Source organism: Ischnura elegans, chromosome 6 (genome assembly GCF_921293095.1).
Source record: "Ischnura elegans chromosome 6, ioIscEleg1.1, whole genome shotgun sequence".
NCBI lineage: Eukaryota > Metazoa > Arthropoda > Insecta > Odonata > Coenagrionidae > Ischnura > Ischnura elegans.
Window position 1 is genome coordinate 54,382,913 of NC_060251.1, and position 22,147 is coordinate 54,405,059.

Here is a 22,147-nt window from a genome sequence, read left to right on the forward strand (position 1 = left end):
ACATAAGTAACAGCAAACAATGGAAAAATCTACATATTTTCATATACTGTGCATGCGCTGAGCTTTTACCTTGCTTCACAATATTGATCATTGTGTGTGACCATATGTGCATAGTAAACATCGTATGAAAGCATACCCCAGCGAAAAAGTTTGCACCAATAGGATTAATCGTTAAGGGTAGAAACTAGAGATGTGCGAATAGTATCCGCGAATACTCGAATACCTCGAATAATAGAAAGTATTCGAGATCTCGAATAGTTATGCCAAAGGTACCGTCTCGAATACCTCGAATACTTTGAATTTCGCGTCATACACTGTCGCTCGCCCGTCGTTGGTAGTTGACTCGGAAAAATGAGAACTCTAGTCGTCTAGTGCATGCAGCGCCGTTTTAGGCAAGCTGACGAAATACATCAAATTCACGGGTTCGAGCGGTGAAAAGAGTTCGACGTGGGGAACCGAAATTGATCGGATGAAAAAATCCGAAAATCCCAGGTGTCCCCTATCAGGAGAACCTCAGTTCCGTGGGATAGCAACATTGGCGCATTTCCCACGATCCGCTATCCCCATCCATTCAGCGTTCGCCCCACCCCTTCAGACGATTTCCTCTTCCCCGAAAACAAAAAAAAAGGTCCCGGCTCGTGCAGGGATCTTATTACGAAGACCTCAGCTTTGAAAAAAATATCAAGTTACCGGAAAATAATAGAATCGTGTTTCACCCTTCCCTCTTTCTCCCCACTGACCATTTTCCCGCATCCATCTTTTGATAAAATGAGAGGAGGTGTTTGCCTTGTGTCCTTAGTGGCTAATAATGACAGGCACTTATTTTGAATCTTCCCCAGGAGATGAAACTACCATAGGGAGGAACTCAGTGCCGTGGGATAGTGACATTGGCGCATTTCCCACGATCTGCTATCCCCCTCCATTCAGCATTCGCCTCACCCACTCTTGACGATTTCCTCTTCTCCGAAATCAAACAAAAGATCCCAGCTCGCGCAGGGATTGTATTACAAAAACCTTAGCTTCAAAAAATATCAAGTTACGCGAGAAAAATAAAAACGTGTCTCGCACCCACCCCCTTTTCTCACCCACTGACCTTTTTCTACCTACCTGCTTCGAATTTCCCCCTTTCTCGAGGTCAACTGCTGCATGAGTCATCTACTAGCCCGAAAGGTGTCTAACAATGACTTTCGGCAATTGTTATTACACCTTTATTGGATTGAAATATTAGTAATGTGCGCGTAATTTAAAAAAGAATAAGACCAAACACGACATATTTCTGACTTTATTTAAGCATTTTGCGCAGGAAAATAAATACCGGGAAGAAGAAGAAATACGACGGAGGCGTAATGCTCAAATAGGGTGGTTTCCTATTATTTTTTATTGCCTAAATCGAAATATTAATACTCCTGAAGTACGTATTTAACGCTTTTAGAGTTTTATAAGACGATATCTATTTTTCGCGATTAAATTAAAAGTGAAAATTTTCAAGCGCGCGAAAACGCGACGGGCAAGTATGAATGCCGGGAAAAACTCCGCGTGACGTGGTTCTGGTTCCCGCTGCCGCAAGTGAGGTGACCTTGGGGCGAGGCTCTGAGCGCTATTACGACGCAGGATGCTAGCAGGTAGCCGAGTACCATGCTAGCTGGTAGCGCTTAGCTTAAATAAGGATTATTAATTCCTTATCAAATAGACTGTGTGATTATTAAGACATGTTTCCCTGAGCTCTGTGCCTCATGCATGCATTGGTAACCTCAGTTGATGTAAAACTCCGATCCTCTCGTGTAGAAACTAGGTCCCTGTGATGTCACGTGGAGTGGCATCGCATAGGCGCCAATCTGGCCTTTTTCAAATGAGGTAAAATTGAACATTGCCATTAGTCTAAACCGGTATTTCTAGAACGAAATAATTTGTATATTATGAATGCACTAATGGTGGGTAACGAATCACAATCAATACCTTTCGTTTTCTTTAATGAAGGAAATTACCCTATTGTTTACATAAAATTAAAATATTCCATTAATCAGCTAAATTCCTGTTTGAATCCTTTAAAGGCAATCACAATTACTCGCCAAAATCTTGGGTTTCCTGCTGCATAGGCGACCTAGTCAAACATTTTCACATTCATCGTTTAGTATTCGAGGTATTCGAAATTCGAGGTATTCGAATATTCGAGCAATGATTTAATATTCGAATTCGATATTCGAATTCGAGAAATCTACTATTCGACCCATCCCTAGTAGAAACCTTTGAGTGCATCAAGAGGTGTGCCTACCCGGCAGGATGTCCAACCACAGAACTTCGGGTAGGTACTCTTTCATTGGATTTGAAAAATATCCACATTGTTACAATATAAGGTTATAAAAGTTTCTTTTCCCATGGTTTTCAGATCGCTCTATCATCAGCAATGCGAGTGGTGACTTTCATTAACTCGGATTTGAATGTGGGTGATAGCACATCCAGTAGCTAACTGGAGAATTCTGAAGTGTACCATTCCAGAAAATTGGATTCCAAGTCTATTATGCACATAAAACAATACAAATTTTAATGTGGGCAATATGTAACATGTCTGTATACCTAAAGATTGAGAATTTTGTCGATTGGATAAGACAATAGGACGACTACAGAACCAACAGATGGCAAATTTATTGATTGTTAGTAATGTGTCAGATAATTGGCACTCTACTGTGAATACATAATTACCCAGCTTCAATATATAGTGAAGTGATAAGCTTCAGTATGTATTGACTTAACTTTGTGGTCTCCGCTACCAAAGCTTTAGTTTGAAAAGTTGAAAAGCATCATTAGTAACAGGAACAGTACTAGTTTGTAATGCACCATAAGGATTACATATTTTTCACCAACCAATCATTTGTTTTCACCAGGGATGGCAAGTGAAACGAGAATGTTTCGTTTCGACTCAGAGGGAAACAAAAATAAGAGGCCTAGGTTTAGTTTCATTCCGGCCCAAAATTAAAATCCCCAACGAGTTTAATTTCGACCCGGGACGAAACTCCTCTTAGAGATTCCTCAGGTGAATTTTGACTCTCTGGCTTTTCACAGTGAGCCCTCCACGCTGCAAGGTAGAGGGTGTAGAGCACATTCTGAACAGCGGTAGGCATTGCTTGCATTCCCATACATTTCATAAGGCACATTTCATGGCTTGGTGGCAGATTGCGCACCATTGATGACAACCATGGCATCATACACAGCAGTTGTGTATGCCATGGTTGGATGCAATTGAAGGCATCCACTAAAAGCATTTGTTGCTTTAATCCGCAACACAATGCTGTGAAAAGCATAAAGCTAGAAGTTGAAATGTCACTAAGCAACTTTAATTGATTTCAACACCTGACCTCAATTCTTACACTACATTATGATCGGAGAAATATTAAAGGTTACGAAGTACTGCCTTTTTAATCTGAGACACTTCACTTCTCCAGACCTGTCAGTAATCCTCCATTTTTATAAAGACAGCTACCAAGCAGGTAACTTGGCAATTTCGAGTCGTCTACTTCAAGGCTGCCCAACCTACGGCCCGCGGGCCGGACCCGGCCTGCGAGCCGTAATTGTATGGCCCGCCGAGTTGCAAAAAAAAAAAATAATAAATAATAATTTACAAAGCCCGCCGAGTTGCAAAAAAAAATAATAAAATAATAATTTACAAGCGTTCAGAGTACTTTTGTATTTAATATTAATATTTACCCAGCAACATTGTTGAATGGGTCTTAAAATAAGTAAAGCTGTTGCATACAACGATATTAGAGACAAGGCAACTAAAATACGCATGCAACTGTGGCGAGAGCCGGGCGTTGCCCTATTGAAGGTCATTTGTTCTATTTTTAGCTACTGATGAATACTTACTCTTACTCCCAGGGCCATACATATCTAAGTAGATATTTGGCCGCACCAACAATCCTCTTCCATCTATCTCTATTTCCTGCGTCCTCCTCGGTCGCTCCTAATCGCTCCAGGTCTACCTTCACTTGGTCCCACCACCTTCGCCTTGGTCTTCCTCTTGGCCTTCTTCCTTCAGGATTCCTCATTATAACTTGTTTTAAATGATTAGTGTCCTCTCTTCTCAAAATGTGCCCAGCCCATCTAATTCTTCTACATTTAAACTCGCACACTACATCTGGATCCTTGTATAGCTCTCTTAATTCTCTATTGTGTTTTCTCCTCCACTCTCCTCCTTCAGAGATTGGTCCATATATTTTCCTAAGGATCTTATTTTCAAAAACAATTAATTTTCTTTCTTCCTTTTTATCCAGTTTCCAAGTTTCACTTCCATATAACAGTACGGGTCTTATGATTGTTTTATATATTCTGGTTTTAGCTACTGATGAATAATTAGAATAAATGATTAGAACCATAAACATGTGTTCTAAGAGGGTAAAAATTCTAAAATTTTCACTACCGGGGATTTGGGGGGTATTCCATACCCCCCAAATCCCCCGGTAGTGCACCACTGGCCCGCTTCACCTTTCATTATTGACAATGTGGCCCTTGGTTAAAAAAGGTTGGGCACCCCTGGTCTACTTTGCAGGTGAGCCTAGTCCAACTCAGAAAATAGGGGAAGAAGTGCTTACTGAGAGGGGAGAGATGCACAACAGTTGACCTGAGATGGAAAGTAGTCATTGCCATTTTAGTAAACGGTAACACTTCAATTGCATGAATGTACTTCAGTGGTGCATGACACAATGCATTATAAACATGTATGTAAGCAATAAAAAACACATTCCGTCGTTTAATTGTGTCACTATTAGCGATTTCCAGTAATCCACTAGTGTTCTGGTCCAATATCTACCTAGACAACGGAGTTCCCCAGGGCTCTGTCCTGAGCGTGATGCTGTTCGCTATTGCGATCAATGACGTAGCTAAGTGCATTCAGATGCCGATAATGGCCAAACTGTTTGTAGATGACCTGGCGATCTTCTGCAGGTCATCCAGGGTGGCTAATATATCGAGATTGGTCCAGGTCACGTTGAAAAAATTAGACCAATGGACATATAGGAGCGGCTTTCAGTTTTCTATCGAAAAAACCAAATGCGTTCACTTTCACCGTGTTAGAGGGGTCCATGTAACACCTACATAACGTCTTAGCGGAAGAAATCTCCTATTTGTGGAGTCTATTCATTTTCTGGGGCTAGCATTGGATCAAGAACTGAACTGGCGAGATCAAAATAATAACCTTGCTCCTACTGTACCGCACATTGGTGCAGTCTAAACTAGACTACAGCTCCTTTGTTTATGCATCCCTTCGCTCATCCTATCTACGAGTGTTAAATTCTTTGCATAACGCGGCACTACAACTCAGCACTGGGGTCTTTCGAACAAGCCCGGTTCCCACCATCCATTCTGATGCAGGGGAACCTCCCCTGTGTAGTACTCCCCTGAAGTAGTACATAATTACACGGCTAAGGATAGGGTACTGCCTTTTAACTCCTGCCTTTCTCTTTACCGAAGAGAAGCAAGCTCCTCAGTGTGATGAGTGTAGGTGCCCCTTAAGCATCCGACATATTCTTACAGTGTGAGACAAATAATGTGACGAGCGTATATGGTTCAATATAGGGGGGGACCTTGAATCCCTTCTAAGAGACCACCCTACTAATTTGAATAATGGGTCATTCCATGTCAACTCGACCAATTTTAGGGGGGTTCCACGCTCACCATCTCAGATTTTGATAATTTTTTCCCTGTTGTTAGTTTCAACCTTAGTTAAGAAAAATCCAAAATATTAAAGACCCATTGCAAGTATTTTCCAAGATATGAGTGTTTGAAGTCAATGAGGCACACACAAAAATTCTTCGCACCGGTCCAAAAGCTCACTCTATATTAAAGTTGGTGGTCTTTACCATGCTTATAAAGATTTTTATGGCTTTCATTTGATATATGTATGTGATTTTTACAAGTATTTGAAAATGTCACTTTTTTTTTAAATTTGTCGATAGTGCAATTTTTGAACATTTATAGAAAAAAAAGTTTTCAAGTGAAAATCGTTTCGATAACATTTTTGAAAACTATAGCAGCATGTCTATAGCCTCTAAAATTTTTACTAGCTTCACTCGTTTGGTTTAGGTTTCACAGGGGCACAAATATGGTAGATTTGAATAATTTGACCGGTGCGAAGAATTTTTGTGTGTGCCTCATTGACTTCAAACACTCATATCTTGGAAAATACTTGCAATGGGTCTTTAATATTTTGGATTTTTCTTAACTAAGGTTGAAACTAACAACAGGGAAAAAATTATCAAAATCTGAGATGGTGGGCGTGGGACCCTGGTTGAGTTGACATGGAATGACCCTAATGTAATATTATTTCTCAAGGAAATTGGCCTGTTTAGTAAAATATAAAAATTCCTACTTATTTCACGTAAATATATTGCGCATATGCGACCCTTTGAATAAACGATTTGAATCAAATGAGTGAGCAGTGGTGCAGAATGACCTAGCCGTTGACGCACCCGACCACACAATTCTACTACTCAACTATCTACCTGATCACCGATACACCACTGCATATCCAAAACAATTAAGGATGACTGGAAATAATGAGGAGGACTAATGAGAGGAATGCTGAAGAGAATAATGATTGAATGATAATAAGAAGGAATGAAAATAATTTCTACTAAAGAGGTGTTTAAGAATTTTAATTTAATCTGTCATTGAGATTATGCCAGATTCAATATTGCAACTTGGCAATTATATATACATGTACGTTTACAATATAGTGTCATTGTTACAATAGTATACAAAAAAGAATCAATCAATATAAGATTTGGGCCTTCGACGCTCTGTTGGGTATGAACTAAATCTATCACCCTGTCTCTGGTATCTCCTCTCAATAACTTTATCAAAAAATCTTGTTAACTTGACAGCAGAGCCAGATCCAGCAGCCAATGACCGCACTTGGTGGCAATCCTAAGAAAAATCACAAATGAGATAATATGGCACAAGATTATTTTTTTATTGAAAAATCTAATTAACACAGCCTATCCATAGAAAAAGGCTGAGAACGAATAATTGCCTAATCAAGAATCTATAAGTAACATTACCAGTAAAATTTCATCAGCACCACATTCCTCAGCAATAGAAGAGCATCTTCGGGTGACATTAGGTCTAATGTCAGCAGCCAGGTCCACCTTTGTACCTATCACTAATATTGGTATCTAACAGAAAAAAATAAGAGTAAGTATTGGAGACAATTTAATCCAAGCATATAATAGTAACAGACTCATAAATTCTCACCTGAGTGGATCCCACATATTGCTCAGGATCATAGGAATCAAAACCACCAGTTCGAGACTTTGAATTACCATCCTTATTTAACACTTCAGCCAACCATTTGTTTAGATTTTGCTGCGACTTACGATTGGTGAGATCATGAACGAGTATTATCCCTATAAAAAAATTCAAGAAAGGAATATAGTTCACTGTCACCACAAACTACGTTCATTTGATAATAATGCCAATAACCTGCAGGCATTTTGCAACAGAATAACATAAGAACCACGCAAATCTATAAAATGAAATCCTAAGAAACAAATATATCCAAGTGTAACATCCCCACTGAAATAATGGTTTCCTGTTCACTTTATTGCCCATCATGAGGAGAAACCCATTTGGAACACCTACTCATAGGGGGTAATGTCCTCGCCTCCAAATAGGTTGTGAGTTCGAATCCCACCTGGGTAGGTGATCCTTATCCAGTGCATGAATTTTTGTGCTATACTTTGTTAATGTTAGAAAACCTCATTGTAAAAGGCCGTTATGTGCTGTTTACGGGGAAGTTGATAATAAATATATAGAGGGGTATTGTGTGTAGTGACAAGGATCATGACAGAATATATGGGTTGAAACTGAAAACCAGAGCCCGAAATTTAAGGCTTGAGTCAGGCATGAACAATTGCTTCACCAGTGGTAGCAGGTGGTTGAAAATATGATAAGATCTAGCGTGTGGAAGGGTTTTTGGACAGCTTTGATCCCCAGAGAAACTCATTTCACCAACTTTCTGGCTGATAATGTGGGGCTGTTTTCATTAACACCAAAGAAGAAAGCCATTAAAAGGCCATTTTAAAATCTTATCCTGCACTATAAGCAGAAACAATCATACATGCATACTTGTTTCCAGGTTTCTGTTACAACAATAATTAACATGGAAGGCTTTAAGTTTCAACTTTTCCTACGCATGTGTAAAACGCATCAATAATGTAGTAGGGGAGGTAAAGAGGACAAAACAATAAGGACTGAAGCAGATTTTACTGAATAAGGAATAAGATAAAAGGGATGAAATTTCTGCACATATAGGTAACAAAATAACCCACCTCTCTTACGCAAGGCTTTTTAAGCAATTAAGTTGAGCTAAACTTCAGTTATAAAGAGCAAGAAAAAATATTAATTCAACAGTTTATGCGCTATTCATACAATCTCACAGTTTTCAACTGAGACCTAAAAAGATAAACTGCCTAGCTTTATATTGAATACGGAAATTTTTTTTCTATGTACTAGTTAACTAATCATGTTCACTTCCTGTACTCATTCAAAAGTGACATCAATAGATTTGTTTTCAAAACGGGTTGAATAATAGTTGGCAGATGGAGAAATGACTTAAATAGAAGGTATATATACCGTGGGTAGGCTGATAGAAGACAGACCGCGTATTTCTGTGACTACTGCTTCCGCCAATGTCCCACAGTTCAACAAAATACGTCTTTTGATAAGGAGTACCTTCCTTGTACTCATGAAGCATCACTTCTACTGAGCATCCTACAGTCCAAGATGGGTTTTTAATGGGCTCTTTATGGCATATTAAATGGGTTAAAGACGATTTACCAACTCCTGAAATAGAGGCCTTACATTAACTTCAGTTTCACTCCTACGAATTTCAGTTGAGTATTAATGCGCTTACCCGAATCTCCGACAACAATTATTCGAACTTTGTCTATTGCAGCCATTAAAATGCATTAAATATATGACAGCTGTCGGCTTCATAAAAAACGTAAACATACACATTCTTTCATTTACATATCTACGCGGCGCATGCGGCCCACGGCAGCCACTTGTTTATTAAAACAAGTGGCTGTCGCTGACGTGTTTTTCAGCGGAGAAGTTGAATCGTTTGAATTCCTGTCGCACCCTGACCACGGTGATCAGCGGTTTTCCTCCATTATGTACACAAGATTATCGTTGACCCTTGATCATAAAAACGAATTTTCATGAAAGTATCATCAACTTGATTCTTAAGAAGGTAAGAATAAAAATCTTTGTTGACAAGGTTGTGGCTGATTTATCGCACATAGGTACAAAATTAATTATATGAGATGAAACTCTTCTACGCAAAAAAATGAAGTTAATCTTATAGCTGGCTAGTATTATTTGTGATGAAGGAGCGGAAAAGTGGTTAAATTGCAGATGAAAGAAAAAGCTGGTGATAGTTTTCTTTAATCGAATAGCCAATTTTTGTGAGAATAATTTATTGGAAATTCTAAATAATTCTAGGAATGAATGAAAGCACTGCAACAATAAATAAATAGGATACATACGGAAATTAGAGGGGGTGGGGAAAAAAGTGGAGAGGGGAGGAAATGGAGAAGGGGTGGTAGAGCTGTCACTAAATATGCTTAAGTGATTTACTGTACCATTACTGTTGGAACATGATGAGAAGAGTCAGGATATGAAGCCCTTGATCACTGATCATGATGTCACCCTTGTTTCTTTGAATATGTAGATGGATTTGTATAAGTCTTATTGATGATAAGGGACGTGGATTGATGAGACTGATGTTGTAAATAGAAACCAAATGAGAATTTGATGCTGTGTTGGACCGCAGATGGCTTGTCCAAGTGTCCAAGTCTAAAACTTGCATGGCTCTAGCTAGTAGATTTCTCCATGATAGTCCTATGTATGCAAAGTTCACTCAGGAAATATTATTTGGCTTAGACTTGGAAGGAGGGTGTCAATGGCATGTTTAGGGCCATATGAGCAATTATTTCACTCAACTGCTAGATGGCCATAGAACAGTCATTAATTTTTAAGTTTTTTAGTGTGACAGGTCAGTATAACCAGCACTATGTGGCCCATGGCACAGTTTAATTAGGCCCTGGAAAATTATAAGTATCGATTCCTTTACTTACATTTTTGTATCATGAAGGAACTTTTGGAGTAAAAGAGTTTCATGATTTGGCTCACAATTCATTTTTAGTTATCACAAACAATTTCTATCCCAAAAGGTTATACAAATTAGAAAATGCAGCCTGAAAGTATGAAAAGGTGGTCAATCCTGATATAATATATCAAGTACCTACGCTATGTGAATGTTGGAATTTATTTTTATAAGTGAAACATTTTTACTGGTTAACAAAAAAATTAATTAGCCACCACACAGAACACAACTAAGCATGCAGAATACATTTTTTTGGGATATAAATCTCTTACAAGTGAAGTTCCCGAAATTAACTTTCTACTTTACTGGAAATGATTTAGCTTGTTCATTATGCCTAATAATTACTTTATTTTTGAGGAAAAAGAAAAATACTAAAATTTTGGGTAAAAATATCATCAGCACTACCAGAGTCCCTTTAAGATATACATTAAAAAATAGCATTTTATCATGAAATTAATACACATGCACATTTGTAGGCATTGCTACACCATTTATTTAAAAAATCGATTAAAAAAAATATCAGCCCATTGCCACCTCCGACAAGCAGGAAAATCACAGATACATTTTTGAAAATCACATTAAGAAAGTTGGTTAAAATATGTTATACATGCTCCACATTAGCTCTTATGCAGCAGTTAATGGCTTCTGATAAACAACACACATCTTCCATCATGAATACCTTGATGGGTTTGAGTGAATCAGCCACATAAAGAGACTGCCCCTTTTCAGAATCTACCAGAGGAAGATATATATGTATAATATAGTGATCACAGCTCAGAGATCTGAATTCCTTTCTTTTTTCAATTTTTCTTTTCTGGTTCTCAAAGTGGTGGCATGACCTAAAAATAAATATAAGTGGACATTTTTAACTTTCCGAAAATTTAAATATTCATATTTAAGTTACGGAAAGAACTCATAAATATGGACCAAATAATTCACAATTACTTACGATTTCGATTAAATTTGTGACTATAGCCATCAGCATCAACTTTAAAAGGGCTTATTTCACGTTTATATGGTGGATGTTTCATTACAGACGATGCCCTTTCACCAAGCTGAAAAAGGATAGATTTTTATTTTCTTACGCTGTAAACCTCCATAAAAATATTGAATTATTTACTCACATCATGAGATGTGATGATCTGATAAAGAAAAATTACCAAAGGAATAAGGGTGGGAAGAATAGCAAAGCAATAGCTCTCATAAATTACACTGAAAAAGTGATGATGGACATTAAAGGAAAGAAATATGCACCTCCATAAAAAAAAAATTGCCATTAGGAGAGGTGAGTAGAGAGCTGCGTAAAACCAATATAAAGATTGCCATCCAAAGATGGCATTCGTATAATTTACCAAGAGACCCACTGTTTTTTTAATAGAGATCAACAATGTGAATAGGTAATAGTTTTTTCACAAAAGTAACCCTAAAAGAATAGAAAAATCCCCAAGCTTTTCATCGGTCATTAGAACAGAATTGAAACCAAAAAGAAAACATATGAAATATAAAACACCATGGAAACTACTATTTAACACTTTTGATTTGGAACGTGGTACTTTAACTTCTCCCAAATACAGCTGAAATTTAATTTTTCAGGGAAACCATGGGTCAGAATTTCAGCTAAACTTGGGTCAGAAATAGAGTGCTTACGATGAAGGGAGCTGATCAAAGGTCAAAACCATCAACAAGACTAAGTGAGTTTCTCAAATATTCAGAGGAATAAAAGCTGACAATTACCTTGAGGGAGGACCACATAAATCTAAAATTGTTTACTTTGAGAAAAATTCGCAGTAAATTTTAAATATTTCTCAACATTTATTCAAACTGTGGAATATGCTGAATACTTAACAAATATTCTAATAGTTTTCTCAAGGACAAAAGTTAAAGTAACCTTACAGCAAAAAGTGCCAATGATTATAATGATTCTCACATATAGGTACTCACAAAACATGAAATCCAACAACAATCATCACCTTTCATCAAAAAATCAAATACAAAATCATTTTTGAAGTGTGTGGTGTGAAATTTAAACAAATCAATACCTAAAAGCTTTAACATTTACGTTTGTTTCACCCATGAAAGCAGCAGCAGTTCGTTTATTTTTATGTCGACAATATTACAGTGAGAAAAGATGGAAAAATGTAATGCCACAAACCAGATTTTTGTATGATGACATAGTTGATCTTACATTTCTTGTGGCCAGCTTTGGTAATGCTGATGACGATCGCCCATGTAGTAACTTGCTTACCTATTAGTAAGGAGCATAGAAAAAAATTACAAATTTTCCCAAGTGTAGAGAGAGAATGTTGATTTAAAAAAATCACTAGGTACAGTTACCTCATTACTTGTCGACCACTTATTATCTTCAATGGTTGGAAGTTTTACATGCCTGGATTTACTCTGTGAATAACGGCCCGTGGAATTTTCCATCCTCTCATTGTTTCTTCTGCTTCTGAACGATATGTCTCTGAAAAAAATATTAAGAATATACATTTGCAGTTATTTCCAAACAAAAGACTTAAAACTAGCTTAAATTTGAGGAGTTTATACGATATTGAGTAAGTATGAATGAACATACTTCAGAGAGCATAGTAGTTTCTGTTCAATGGACTACTACTTTCCCTCAAATAAAAAGATTATCCTACTTACAAACCCAATATTTTCACGGGTATATGTTAAGTCCATACCTTTGGTTATGTCTTTGCTCCAACTGCTTCAATTCTACAGTCACATCAGAACTCCTCAAATGACTTGGAGAATGAAGGTGCAACCTTTCCCTTGATTGAGTCGGCTTCTTGTAAATGCCTCCATGAAACCCATTAATGTCAGGCAGCCTTGGCTCGTTTCCAGCCTTTTTTTCAACTTCCAACGCACATGAATCAGCATTGTTTGACACCAAACCTTCAAATTCATCTCTTTCCTCAGATATTCTATCAGCAGCCAGCCGATTCTTAGATTTCCTGTGGCTGAGCCATGTGTGATCACTATGCCTGCGGTGAATTGGTTCATAGGTGGAAGACTGAACGGGTGCTGTTGCGTGACTCAATTCTTTAGCAGACTGAGAAGGTTGTGCTAGTGTGTCGTCAGATGAAATAGACTTGTCTGTAATACGCCTCTCAATCCTCGGGCCCCTGGTCACAAATGTCTCAGAGAGTCTACTATGTTTACAAAATGAAAATTCTTCACCTTCTCCATCTTTTTCCTTTAACTTTTTCTCCATGAATTCTTTGATTTTAGGTTCCACCACTTCTTTCCAAACATGCTTGGTTAATTCATCAACCAAAGCTTCATTTATTACTTTGACTTCATGGCACATTGATGGCTCAGAGGTGGGTTGAAATTCATGGGAAAGGATAGGTTCATGCTCAACTGTTCCATGGCATGCATAGGTCTCTTCACAATTTTCTTCATTATTAATCTCTTGTGCACTGCTGTAAGATGAAGAATGCCAGAGTAATAGTGTACACTTTTGAGTAAATAAGGCTATTTATATGAATAGTGAATAAGGCCAAAGTTAAGAATATTTGAGTAAAAAAGTGAGTAATGGGATTGACGAAAATATTTTTCACCGAGTGAGCCTGTTAAGACAAAACATGATTGTGTACTGTTAAGTACACCCTCATACACATCAGTTATTATGTTTCCTCCATATACAGGCTATCTTCATTTTCCATCATCTAATCCAAGTGAAATGCTATAGCACAATTTCTTCAGCAAGGGATTTACATATATGTATAGTAAGTAAATACGGATGTTGCAATCAATCAAAGTTTGGTATGATGAGATTTTTAGCTAGAAAAATCTACAAACTCAGAAAAAACATAATTGAATAGCATGGAAAAAAGCATAATTGCATAGCATAGAAAAAAGCATGATTGCACTAAGTATACATGTATGTAAAAATATATTATGTATGTACAAATAAAATATTGGTAGAAAAACACTAAGCTCAATGCCATCTGAATGCTGCTAGCTTATGAACTGGTTGAAGATGCTCGTCCTCCAAAATTTTGCCCTTGTGATATTCTAACACAACCAGGAATTTTGAACTAAATACATCTTGTTTTGGGGAAAAACAATCATAGGTGTTGCTGTACAACAACACATTCCCAACTATGAATTCTTCCGCCAATTTTTCTAATTCTACTTTCGCTCATGTCTAACCTAAAATTGAATTTACTCTTGTTGGGATTACAATGAACACAGCTTAAGTATTGGGCATTGAAAATGATTAAGAGCACAATCCTCCCGGAGTAGAGGGTAAAGTATCATTATTCTAACTAGAGGCTCTATGGTTCAAATCTTGGTGAGGGATGATTGGGTGTTGTTACCAGTTTCAAAATCCATCAATTGGCAGTGTGCAAAGATGTTCTGAAGTGAGAGAACTCCATTCTTAGTGATATGAGGGCAAAAGCGTAATACAGATCCTTCACAAGTTGTAATATTGCAACACACATGGCCGGATTTACCGTAACGCAAAATAGGCATGTGCCTAGGGGCGTCGCAGTCCAAGGGGCTCCTCCTGTTAGGCAACCGGAAATGATCTGTACTGGAGGTGCCTCGAAGTGCACTGCTGTCAGCAGGCTTGCTATGTGGGTTCTGTCTGACTGCAGGTGCCCTCTTTGCTAGGGCTTTAAATGTGCTAAGTTAGGATTATAGTAGAACTCGAACTGTGATGCCATAATTAATGAATTTGCCAAAAAGAAGACAAGAAGGAAACTTTTGAGGTAGTTCTCATTGTGCTTGAGGCAGGCCCCATTATGTCTTCATTCATGTTTTTACCTGTACTTTAATTTCTCTAGAAGATATTGCAGGAAGATATGCAGTTGGCTGTAATTGTATTTTAGAGACTTTATTCAATTGAAAATGTCGTTTGTACTGCTGCTCCTCATGCGTTTTAAAATTAGTTAATTTATATTATATTTCATGCTACCGCAGTTAATTCAGTTACAACAGCACTTAATTTTTTTACTTTTGAAGTTACTCTTCTTTTTTGTTGTATGAATCAAGGCTACACATTGTTTTTGGGATGGGTTTTCATGAAGTGTTTTAGTTGCATAAAAGTTAAACTGTTTCATACATAGTTTTACTCCAAGCTGTTTTTTAAATTGAATTGTCTATGTTTTCCCTGCATAAAACTTTAAGCATAAACTTAAATGCTATCAGCCATATATCTGTTTATTCCTTTTTTCAAACCCTACCTCATGCGAGTGGCTATGCCTTATCACAAAAATCGGGGAGGGAGGGGCTCAAGTGAGGATGGGCACTCAATGGGGAGGTGCCTATAGCGTAACTTTGGGTAAATCCGACCCTGGTAACACATATGACTGATTTCCCTGGTACAAAAGGTATATATGTATGTATGTAGTTTGAAAATTTCCAGTTGTGTGAGAACATTACTTGGACAAAATTTTGGAAGATATCTTCAAGGAATTCCCAAGCTGGCTGCATTCAGATGCCCTTGAGATTTGTGTTATTTTTTTCCTCCACCGTACATACATATATCAATTTCAGCAGTTGCAAATGGATAAAAGATTAGATTTTAGCAACAGACTGATGGAAAGCTGAGACTGCCTACCTAGATATATCCTAAATTTGGTAATTAATTTTAATTGAAGAGATTAAATTGAAGAAAAGTACTTAAAAATAATTAAAATGAATAGTGAAATATAAACAAACTTTAAGTTACATTCCAAGAGTCAAATATGTACATACTCAAATACAATGAAAAATGAACAACTCACAATATGGGATGTATAAGAAGAAATGGAGCAACAGCTTCAGAAAAGAAACTTGATGGCCAGTACTACTACGAATGCTCAAATGGACAACTTATGTTTACAATAACTCCTCACCTTGAATGGCTGTGATTTCCCTCCGCTGATGACGCAATTCTTACTTGCAATGGGGGGTCATTAGTAGGAATTGTCACACAATTCACACTGACTGCTTTCCCCACCACTCTGCAAATAGGACAAAAAACAATTGCAATACAAGACTATAGAACCAGAGGGTAAATAGTTTAAGGATTACATGACTTGATAAAATAGATATGTGATTGCTATAAAGCTTCACGGGAGTTGGGAATTTTGGCTGGTAATTTTACTCCAAAATGTTAACAGTTTTCACAAACCACAGGGTTCATTGTTTTGTAACATGCACATAGTAGAAGAGGGTCCGATAATTATCGTTATTATATATTATTATAATTGTATAAAACTTGAGCATCTATGTGCATCTAATTTGTTGTCACTAGCTATAGTCTAATTTGGCCAAAAGCTATTACTAAATTATGCATGGTTAAAATCTGAAGAATATTGAGTGATCTCTGCATTATAAGGATGAAGAACAATCACTATTTCCCAATGTCATTTTTTTCAAATTTCAGATAGTCAAAGAATAGCTTAAAGCATATTTTAACTTCTACCAATTTCCATGATCATCAGCTTAGAAAATAGTGAGAATGGAATTTTTTTAAAACCACATAATACAGGTTTTTTTTCTTGAAGTAGTAGGAGTGGTGGTTGAATAACAAAAATTTTCCACCTTTGTTCTAATCACTGTTTTCACTGATCTTTGATGATAAAAGAAGTTGAGTGCAATAATTTGTTAAGCCCGGTACTCCATGACAAATGCGGCATACCCCCATGCTTAGTCCTAAGGTTAGTGTCACAGTAAAACTTGTTCTTATATAACATTTCTAAGCCGAATTGATAAGAAGTGAAGAATGAATTGGATATGTTGAAGGGAATTCAAACCAAAACAAACACCTTTACCTTAAATGTGGAAATCTTAGCTTCCATTGTTGACATTCTTCTGCAACAACTCTTGGAAGGGGTGAATGGGTTTCTCCATATAGAGCCTTCTCTATATTATCCATCATACTTTTAACCTTGAGAGTAGTTTCTTGTTCACTTTCCTGCAGAAAGATCCAAGGACAAGAAAGCTATACAGTGAAGCAAGGAAAATGTTGAAACACATGCCAGTCAAGAAAGTGTTGCTATCATACCCAGCAGCAAAAGGATATTTTTTCAAACCAGCAATTCTGTATACCACCAAAAAGTTTAAGAACTTACAATCCAAAGGCAACTGTTAAATTTCTATTTGGCCTTTCCATAATCAACTAAACAAGTGCATCCACTGGAGGATATCATGGTGCAGAGAGCAAATTTTGGGGAATAAGTGTGGTGAAAATGTATTCTAATGGGGGTGCAAAAATAATAGCAAGCCATAAATAATTAAAACTTATGGAGAGAGTACCCACTACTATCAAGTTTGGCTAAATCAATATATTAAGAATCAAAATTTTTACTGGATGTCTCAAAAAATGAATAAATAGAGAAAGAGGATGTTGATTAGGATGTACATATTTCCTATTTAAAAATTGAGGGGAGATTGGCTCACTGGCAGGTTTTGGTGGAAAAGAAGAAATATGGGTAGGGGGTAGGCCATCGAGCTAAAGAGGACGGACATCCCTCATTGAGGAACAAATAACATTTTCATTCATTTCAACTACAATATCTAAGCTGGGCAAAGGAAGTTACCCATCACTTCATCATTATTGCAAGCAGAAGTCAGCAGAAATTTTTGTGCGTCAAAAAAGCAATTAAGTTACATACTGCAAAAGAACAAATGTAGCTTGCAAAGCACTTAAGAGCAAAACTTGGTAATGTACGAGCATGATTTATGGCAGTCACTTACACATAATTATTAACTATTAAGTGATTTTTCTCCGTGGTTTGACATACTAAATATGTTCAAAGGTTCATAACTTTCTATGGTTTTGGTTCTGCACTTAAACACAGCTATCATAATTCATCATAAGGATACTTCTTTCGCATACATACAGGGTGTCCCATTTATCTGGACCACCCGAAATAACTTTACTATGTTTTCATTTGTTCACTGTCAACGTCAGCAATTGGAGTAATTCCAACACCCTCATACCTGCACTGAGTGCTAGAGAGTCAGTCATTTATCATAAAACTGTGTTTATGTTAATGATCTACTGTGCTACATTTTTTAATAAGTCTTTAGGAGAGGAAATGAATTGCCAAACAAAAAATATAGGGTGCTATTTAAAAAAGACATATAGCTGTTCGTATCTTTGCAAATAACAAAGCTACAAGGAAGGCAATCACGCTGATTAATGTCTCCCTGACAGCTAATGAACATTTGCTTGACACATTTTTGAATTTGCATCTGGACAAAAAGTTATTTTGGGTGGTCAAGATAAATGGGACACCCTGTACATAGCTTAAGGAGAAATTGGTGATGATCACCTGACATCCCTCTGCCTGACTTGGAATGAGAAATCCTAGCATCCACACATCTTTATATATCCATCTCACTGCTTATTCCTCCTCAAAGCTTCCAATTAGCTTAAACTTCTCACTTTTTCTATATGTGAATGAAACAAATCCTCATTCACTTTCCAAATGAAGGCTTTAATTTATAACTCTGCCATCAAGCAGCACATAACATAAAATGAACTGTACGCAAATCAGTCAGTTTTTACTGGGAGATTTCAGCCCCTCTAATTTCAAACCATATACATTCTTGTCATTGACTCCGATGGCAAAATCTGCAATGCTGGTTTTAATAATAGCAAGACTTCCTATTGAAATTTATAGTCTTGTTCAGTCGGGTATTGATCAATAGTGTGAATCAAAAATGAAACACATAGTCTCATTTTTTGCCACTGCTAGGGAAATTTTTAATTCTAGATGGTAAACTATGCATGTTAATGTGACATAATAGTAACACAATGCATCAGTAAGGAAATAAATTTTCTTTCTTAATTTTCCCAGAAAACTACTGGGAATAAGCCTTATATGAGCTATCAATGTCTTACAAAGAATATTTTATTCCTAAAACATACACCTCAAATCAACAAATCATTGACTTCTCCATTTACTTGGAAATAATTACACAAAAAGATTAAAGGTGAAGCAATGTGCAATTAGTGTGCAGACTCAGAAAAGAATATTTGCTGGGTAATTAAGGCAGCTTTGTAATACTACAGAAATATCACCTAATGTCAGTGACATTAGCATGCTACTATGCACCGAAAATTCACTGAGAGAGTTTATGAATGTGATCATTTAGATAACTGGTGAAAATACATGAAAATAAATCTCACATCAAACCATGACAATGAGCTAGAATTGCTCCTTTCCCAATCAGAAGACTCAGATTCATCAAAAGAGATCTTATCCAGTGAGTTCCAGGGGTCAAGCATATTAACATCTTGAAAAACATCTTCCACAAAATTATCAATTTCCCTGAGAAAAATTCAGTACAGATATAAAAACTAAGTATTGTAATAAAGGGAAATTTATTATAATTAATGAACAATTCCAAGTAATAAAATCAATTTGAACACTTTAATAGAATGAATCTAAAAAATATTAATGGGGTCACATCAGGTAATTTTTTCTGAGGAAACCACTTCAAGTCACACAGATTACTGAGTATTGCATTATTTTAAATCTAGAAAAAAATCATTGAATAAGATTTCTCTGATAACTCACTTGGAATGCATCTTGTGGTGAGTCCTTTTTCTTGTTCCGATATCCAGACTGGCGAACTGATTCTCAAGAGTATCTGGTGGAGACTCAGACAACACATGAGGTTGTCTCCCTTCCATCTCTTTCACATCATTCTAGGCAAACACGGAGCAAAAATTCAATTACTTACAACATTTGAACATGGTAAAAGTCACATACGTAAATGATGGAATGATATATGTAGCATATACAACATGAGATATATTCATATTGAAGGTGAAGTACAAAGAGTAATCTTCGCAATGAAAAGAGAGATAATTAAATAATTATCCTCCATATGGCATTAGAGATATATTGACATAAGTCATTACATCTTCAATGTCTCCAACCTTTATTTCATGCTTATGCTATCTGGCTCTCTTACACACTAGTATTGATGTTCCATCTATTCTCATTATCTGAAATCAAATGAGTAAAGATAGCATATGACTATTTACACGCATGGCACAATTAACAATAAGATCAAGAATTAGATTACCAGCTCATTTTAATTTTGCCCTTAAACTTGCCCATAAAAACTAAATCAAGTACAATGTAGGCTAAAATAGAGAAATGTAAGGACAACTATTTCGTATAACATTATCACAGTTTTGGTAGATGTATGCTTTCGTATAACTTCAAATAATCACTTCTAAATACCTTTTCAGATAAGCTTATTTTTAATCTCTAAACCTTCAAATTCAACTACATGCTAACATTTTGTCTTGGGATACAATGTTTTTTTTCGGAAACTTATACATAATCTACAGAATACGAAAGGTTATATCAACCAGTTATTATTTGAAGAGCTATAATGGCCATAAAAAATAAGAGGTTGACATAAAAACTGAAACAAACGAGCGTAAACTAGGCTAAAATTAGTTTACCACTTACATGCATTTCTGGTTAAACTTCAAAACTACATAACGTCCCAGTACGTTCGGTTTTCATTTTTAATAAGATATCTGTGGAAAAGAAAGTAACTGAAGGTGAGCACAGAAATGAAATCAATCACAGTTGCAAATTTTAATTTCATCTTGCATACACTGCTATTTCTATAAAGGTTTCCAGAAGACAGCTATCGCGACATGCAGCTAGGGAATATTAAAAGCTCTGAAAATATATTAATAATATACATTTGCATACAGGAGGATACATACAGGAGCTATCAAGCATTAATCATTGCAGAATAAAATAGAAGACTATGCTTCAAGACGGGGCAAGGAGAAAAACAGTTCACACAACAAGGATGAAAACAAGACAATAAATTTTTGAAATTCCAGGTGAGATCATTGCTGAGTGGAAACTACAAAGTCATTTACTTCAATTTATAGGGCGAATTAGAACTGAGTCCAATTACTCTAAATTAATCGTCATGGTACTACTACACTACTAGCAGTTCCGGGAATTCAATGATATGTTCCACAGAAAAAAGAATATCCATTCCACAAATAAGCTGTTTAAATACCTTAAGTCCATAGTTCAGGGGGCATCATATTTAAGACATCGTACTGGCTCAAATGCACTTTTAACACATGCACAATACTGTTTAGAAATACGACGAGCGATATGAAATCCAACTCAAAGAACTCGTCGCGACTCGCCGTTTTGAACTTCACGAAATCGATAACGATGCTCAGTTGTTACCGGACAATAGAAATTCGATTTTCATCACCATCTGAAATGGCGGTTTTTACCAAAGACACATGGGGATGATTTTCCATCACACAAAATTTACGCTTAATTACTCTTGAAATGGTAAGTATAAAAGCTATAACGTAAAAATTACTCGATAATTACTACCGTTATTTGCTGTAAATATTGAAAACTTTTTAAAATAACCAGCATTATAACTGAACAAACGATCATTCTAATGTAAATTAAAATTTTATATAATGCGATAAATTGAATTTTTTTGTTAACTAAGAATGAAAATATTTAGGTTACAAGAAAGTCTACAGCTTTGAAAGTGGATCATGGAGTATAAGAACATGATGTGTTTGAAATAATATTAAAAGTATATTTCTTTGCTAAACGCTTTTATTGGTCAAATCGATATGAGTCATAGCCACCTAGAGAGTCTCGTGGCTATGCATGAGTTGAGTATGAGTCAAATCGATATTGAGATATCGCTCATACCATTTGTTGCCTGTATGACTGGCATGCTATCATAATGTAGCACTTATGTTTACATTAAAAATCATAAATCCATGTTCTCACACTATCATTGCCTAATTTGGCGATAATAATTTTATTTCATTTATATTTTGTTTATTTTATTAAGTCCCTTTGTGAAGCCCCATTTGATTTTTTAAGGTCCTTACTCTTTCACATGACTGAGGTAGGTTTTTTTTATAGAAATTATTGCTTATAATGACTTAAAACCTTTTCTAGTTAATTTTTATTATTTCCAGCCATAGCTTGGAAGAAGTTTTCCAAGGCC

The 22,147-nt window shown here is 36.4% G+C and overlaps 2 protein-coding genes across 4 annotated transcripts; both read right to left on the reverse strand.

Moving 5' to 3' along the window:
- Nucleotides 1-6,630: 6,630 nt before the first annotated feature.
- Nucleotides 6,631-9,064, reverse strand: LOC124160732 (rab-like protein 3). 2 transcript variants are annotated; one of them, XM_046536721.1, is made up of 5 exons: nucleotides 8,906-9,064; nucleotides 8,626-8,835; nucleotides 7,246-7,397; nucleotides 7,053-7,166; nucleotides 6,631-6,918 (listed from the first exon to the last, which is right to left on the reverse strand). In XM_046536721.1, the coding sequence occupies exons 1-5, from the start codon at nucleotides 8,949-8,951 to the stop codon at nucleotides 6,760-6,762; spliced, it is 681 nt and encodes a 226-aa protein (XP_046392677.1). In that variant the 5' UTR covers nucleotides 8,952-9,064; the 3' UTR covers nucleotides 6,631-6,759. The 2 variants fall into 2 exon arrangements, with proteins under 2 accessions (XP_046392677.1, XP_046392679.1); XM_046536723.1 differs by lacking the exon at nucleotides 8,626-8,835 and having other exon boundaries at nucleotides 8,906-9,056.
- A 1,268-nt stretch (nucleotides 9,065-10,332) lies between these two features.
- On the reverse strand, nucleotides 10,333-21,347 carry LOC124160717. 2 transcript variants are annotated; one of them, XM_046536703.1, is made up of 11 exons: nucleotides 21,173-21,347; nucleotides 20,599-20,669; nucleotides 19,690-19,820; nucleotides 19,299-19,440; nucleotides 16,933-17,075; nucleotides 16,012-16,119; nucleotides 12,844-13,587; nucleotides 12,494-12,623; nucleotides 12,312-12,404; nucleotides 11,109-11,214; nucleotides 10,333-10,998 (listed from the first exon to the last, which is right to left on the reverse strand). In XM_046536703.1, the coding sequence occupies exons 2-11, from the start codon at nucleotides 20,602-20,604 to the stop codon at nucleotides 10,934-10,936; spliced, it is 1,668 nt and encodes a 555-aa protein (XP_046392659.1). In that variant the 5' UTR covers nucleotides 20,605-20,669; nucleotides 21,173-21,347; the 3' UTR covers nucleotides 10,333-10,933. The 2 variants fall into 2 exon arrangements, with proteins under 2 accessions (XP_046392659.1, XP_046392660.1); XM_046536704.1 differs by lacking the exons at nucleotides 19,299-19,440; nucleotides 20,599-20,669; nucleotides 21,173-21,347 and having other exon boundaries at nucleotides 10,339-10,998; nucleotides 19,690-19,777.
- Nucleotides 21,348-22,147: the final 800 nt, after the last annotated feature.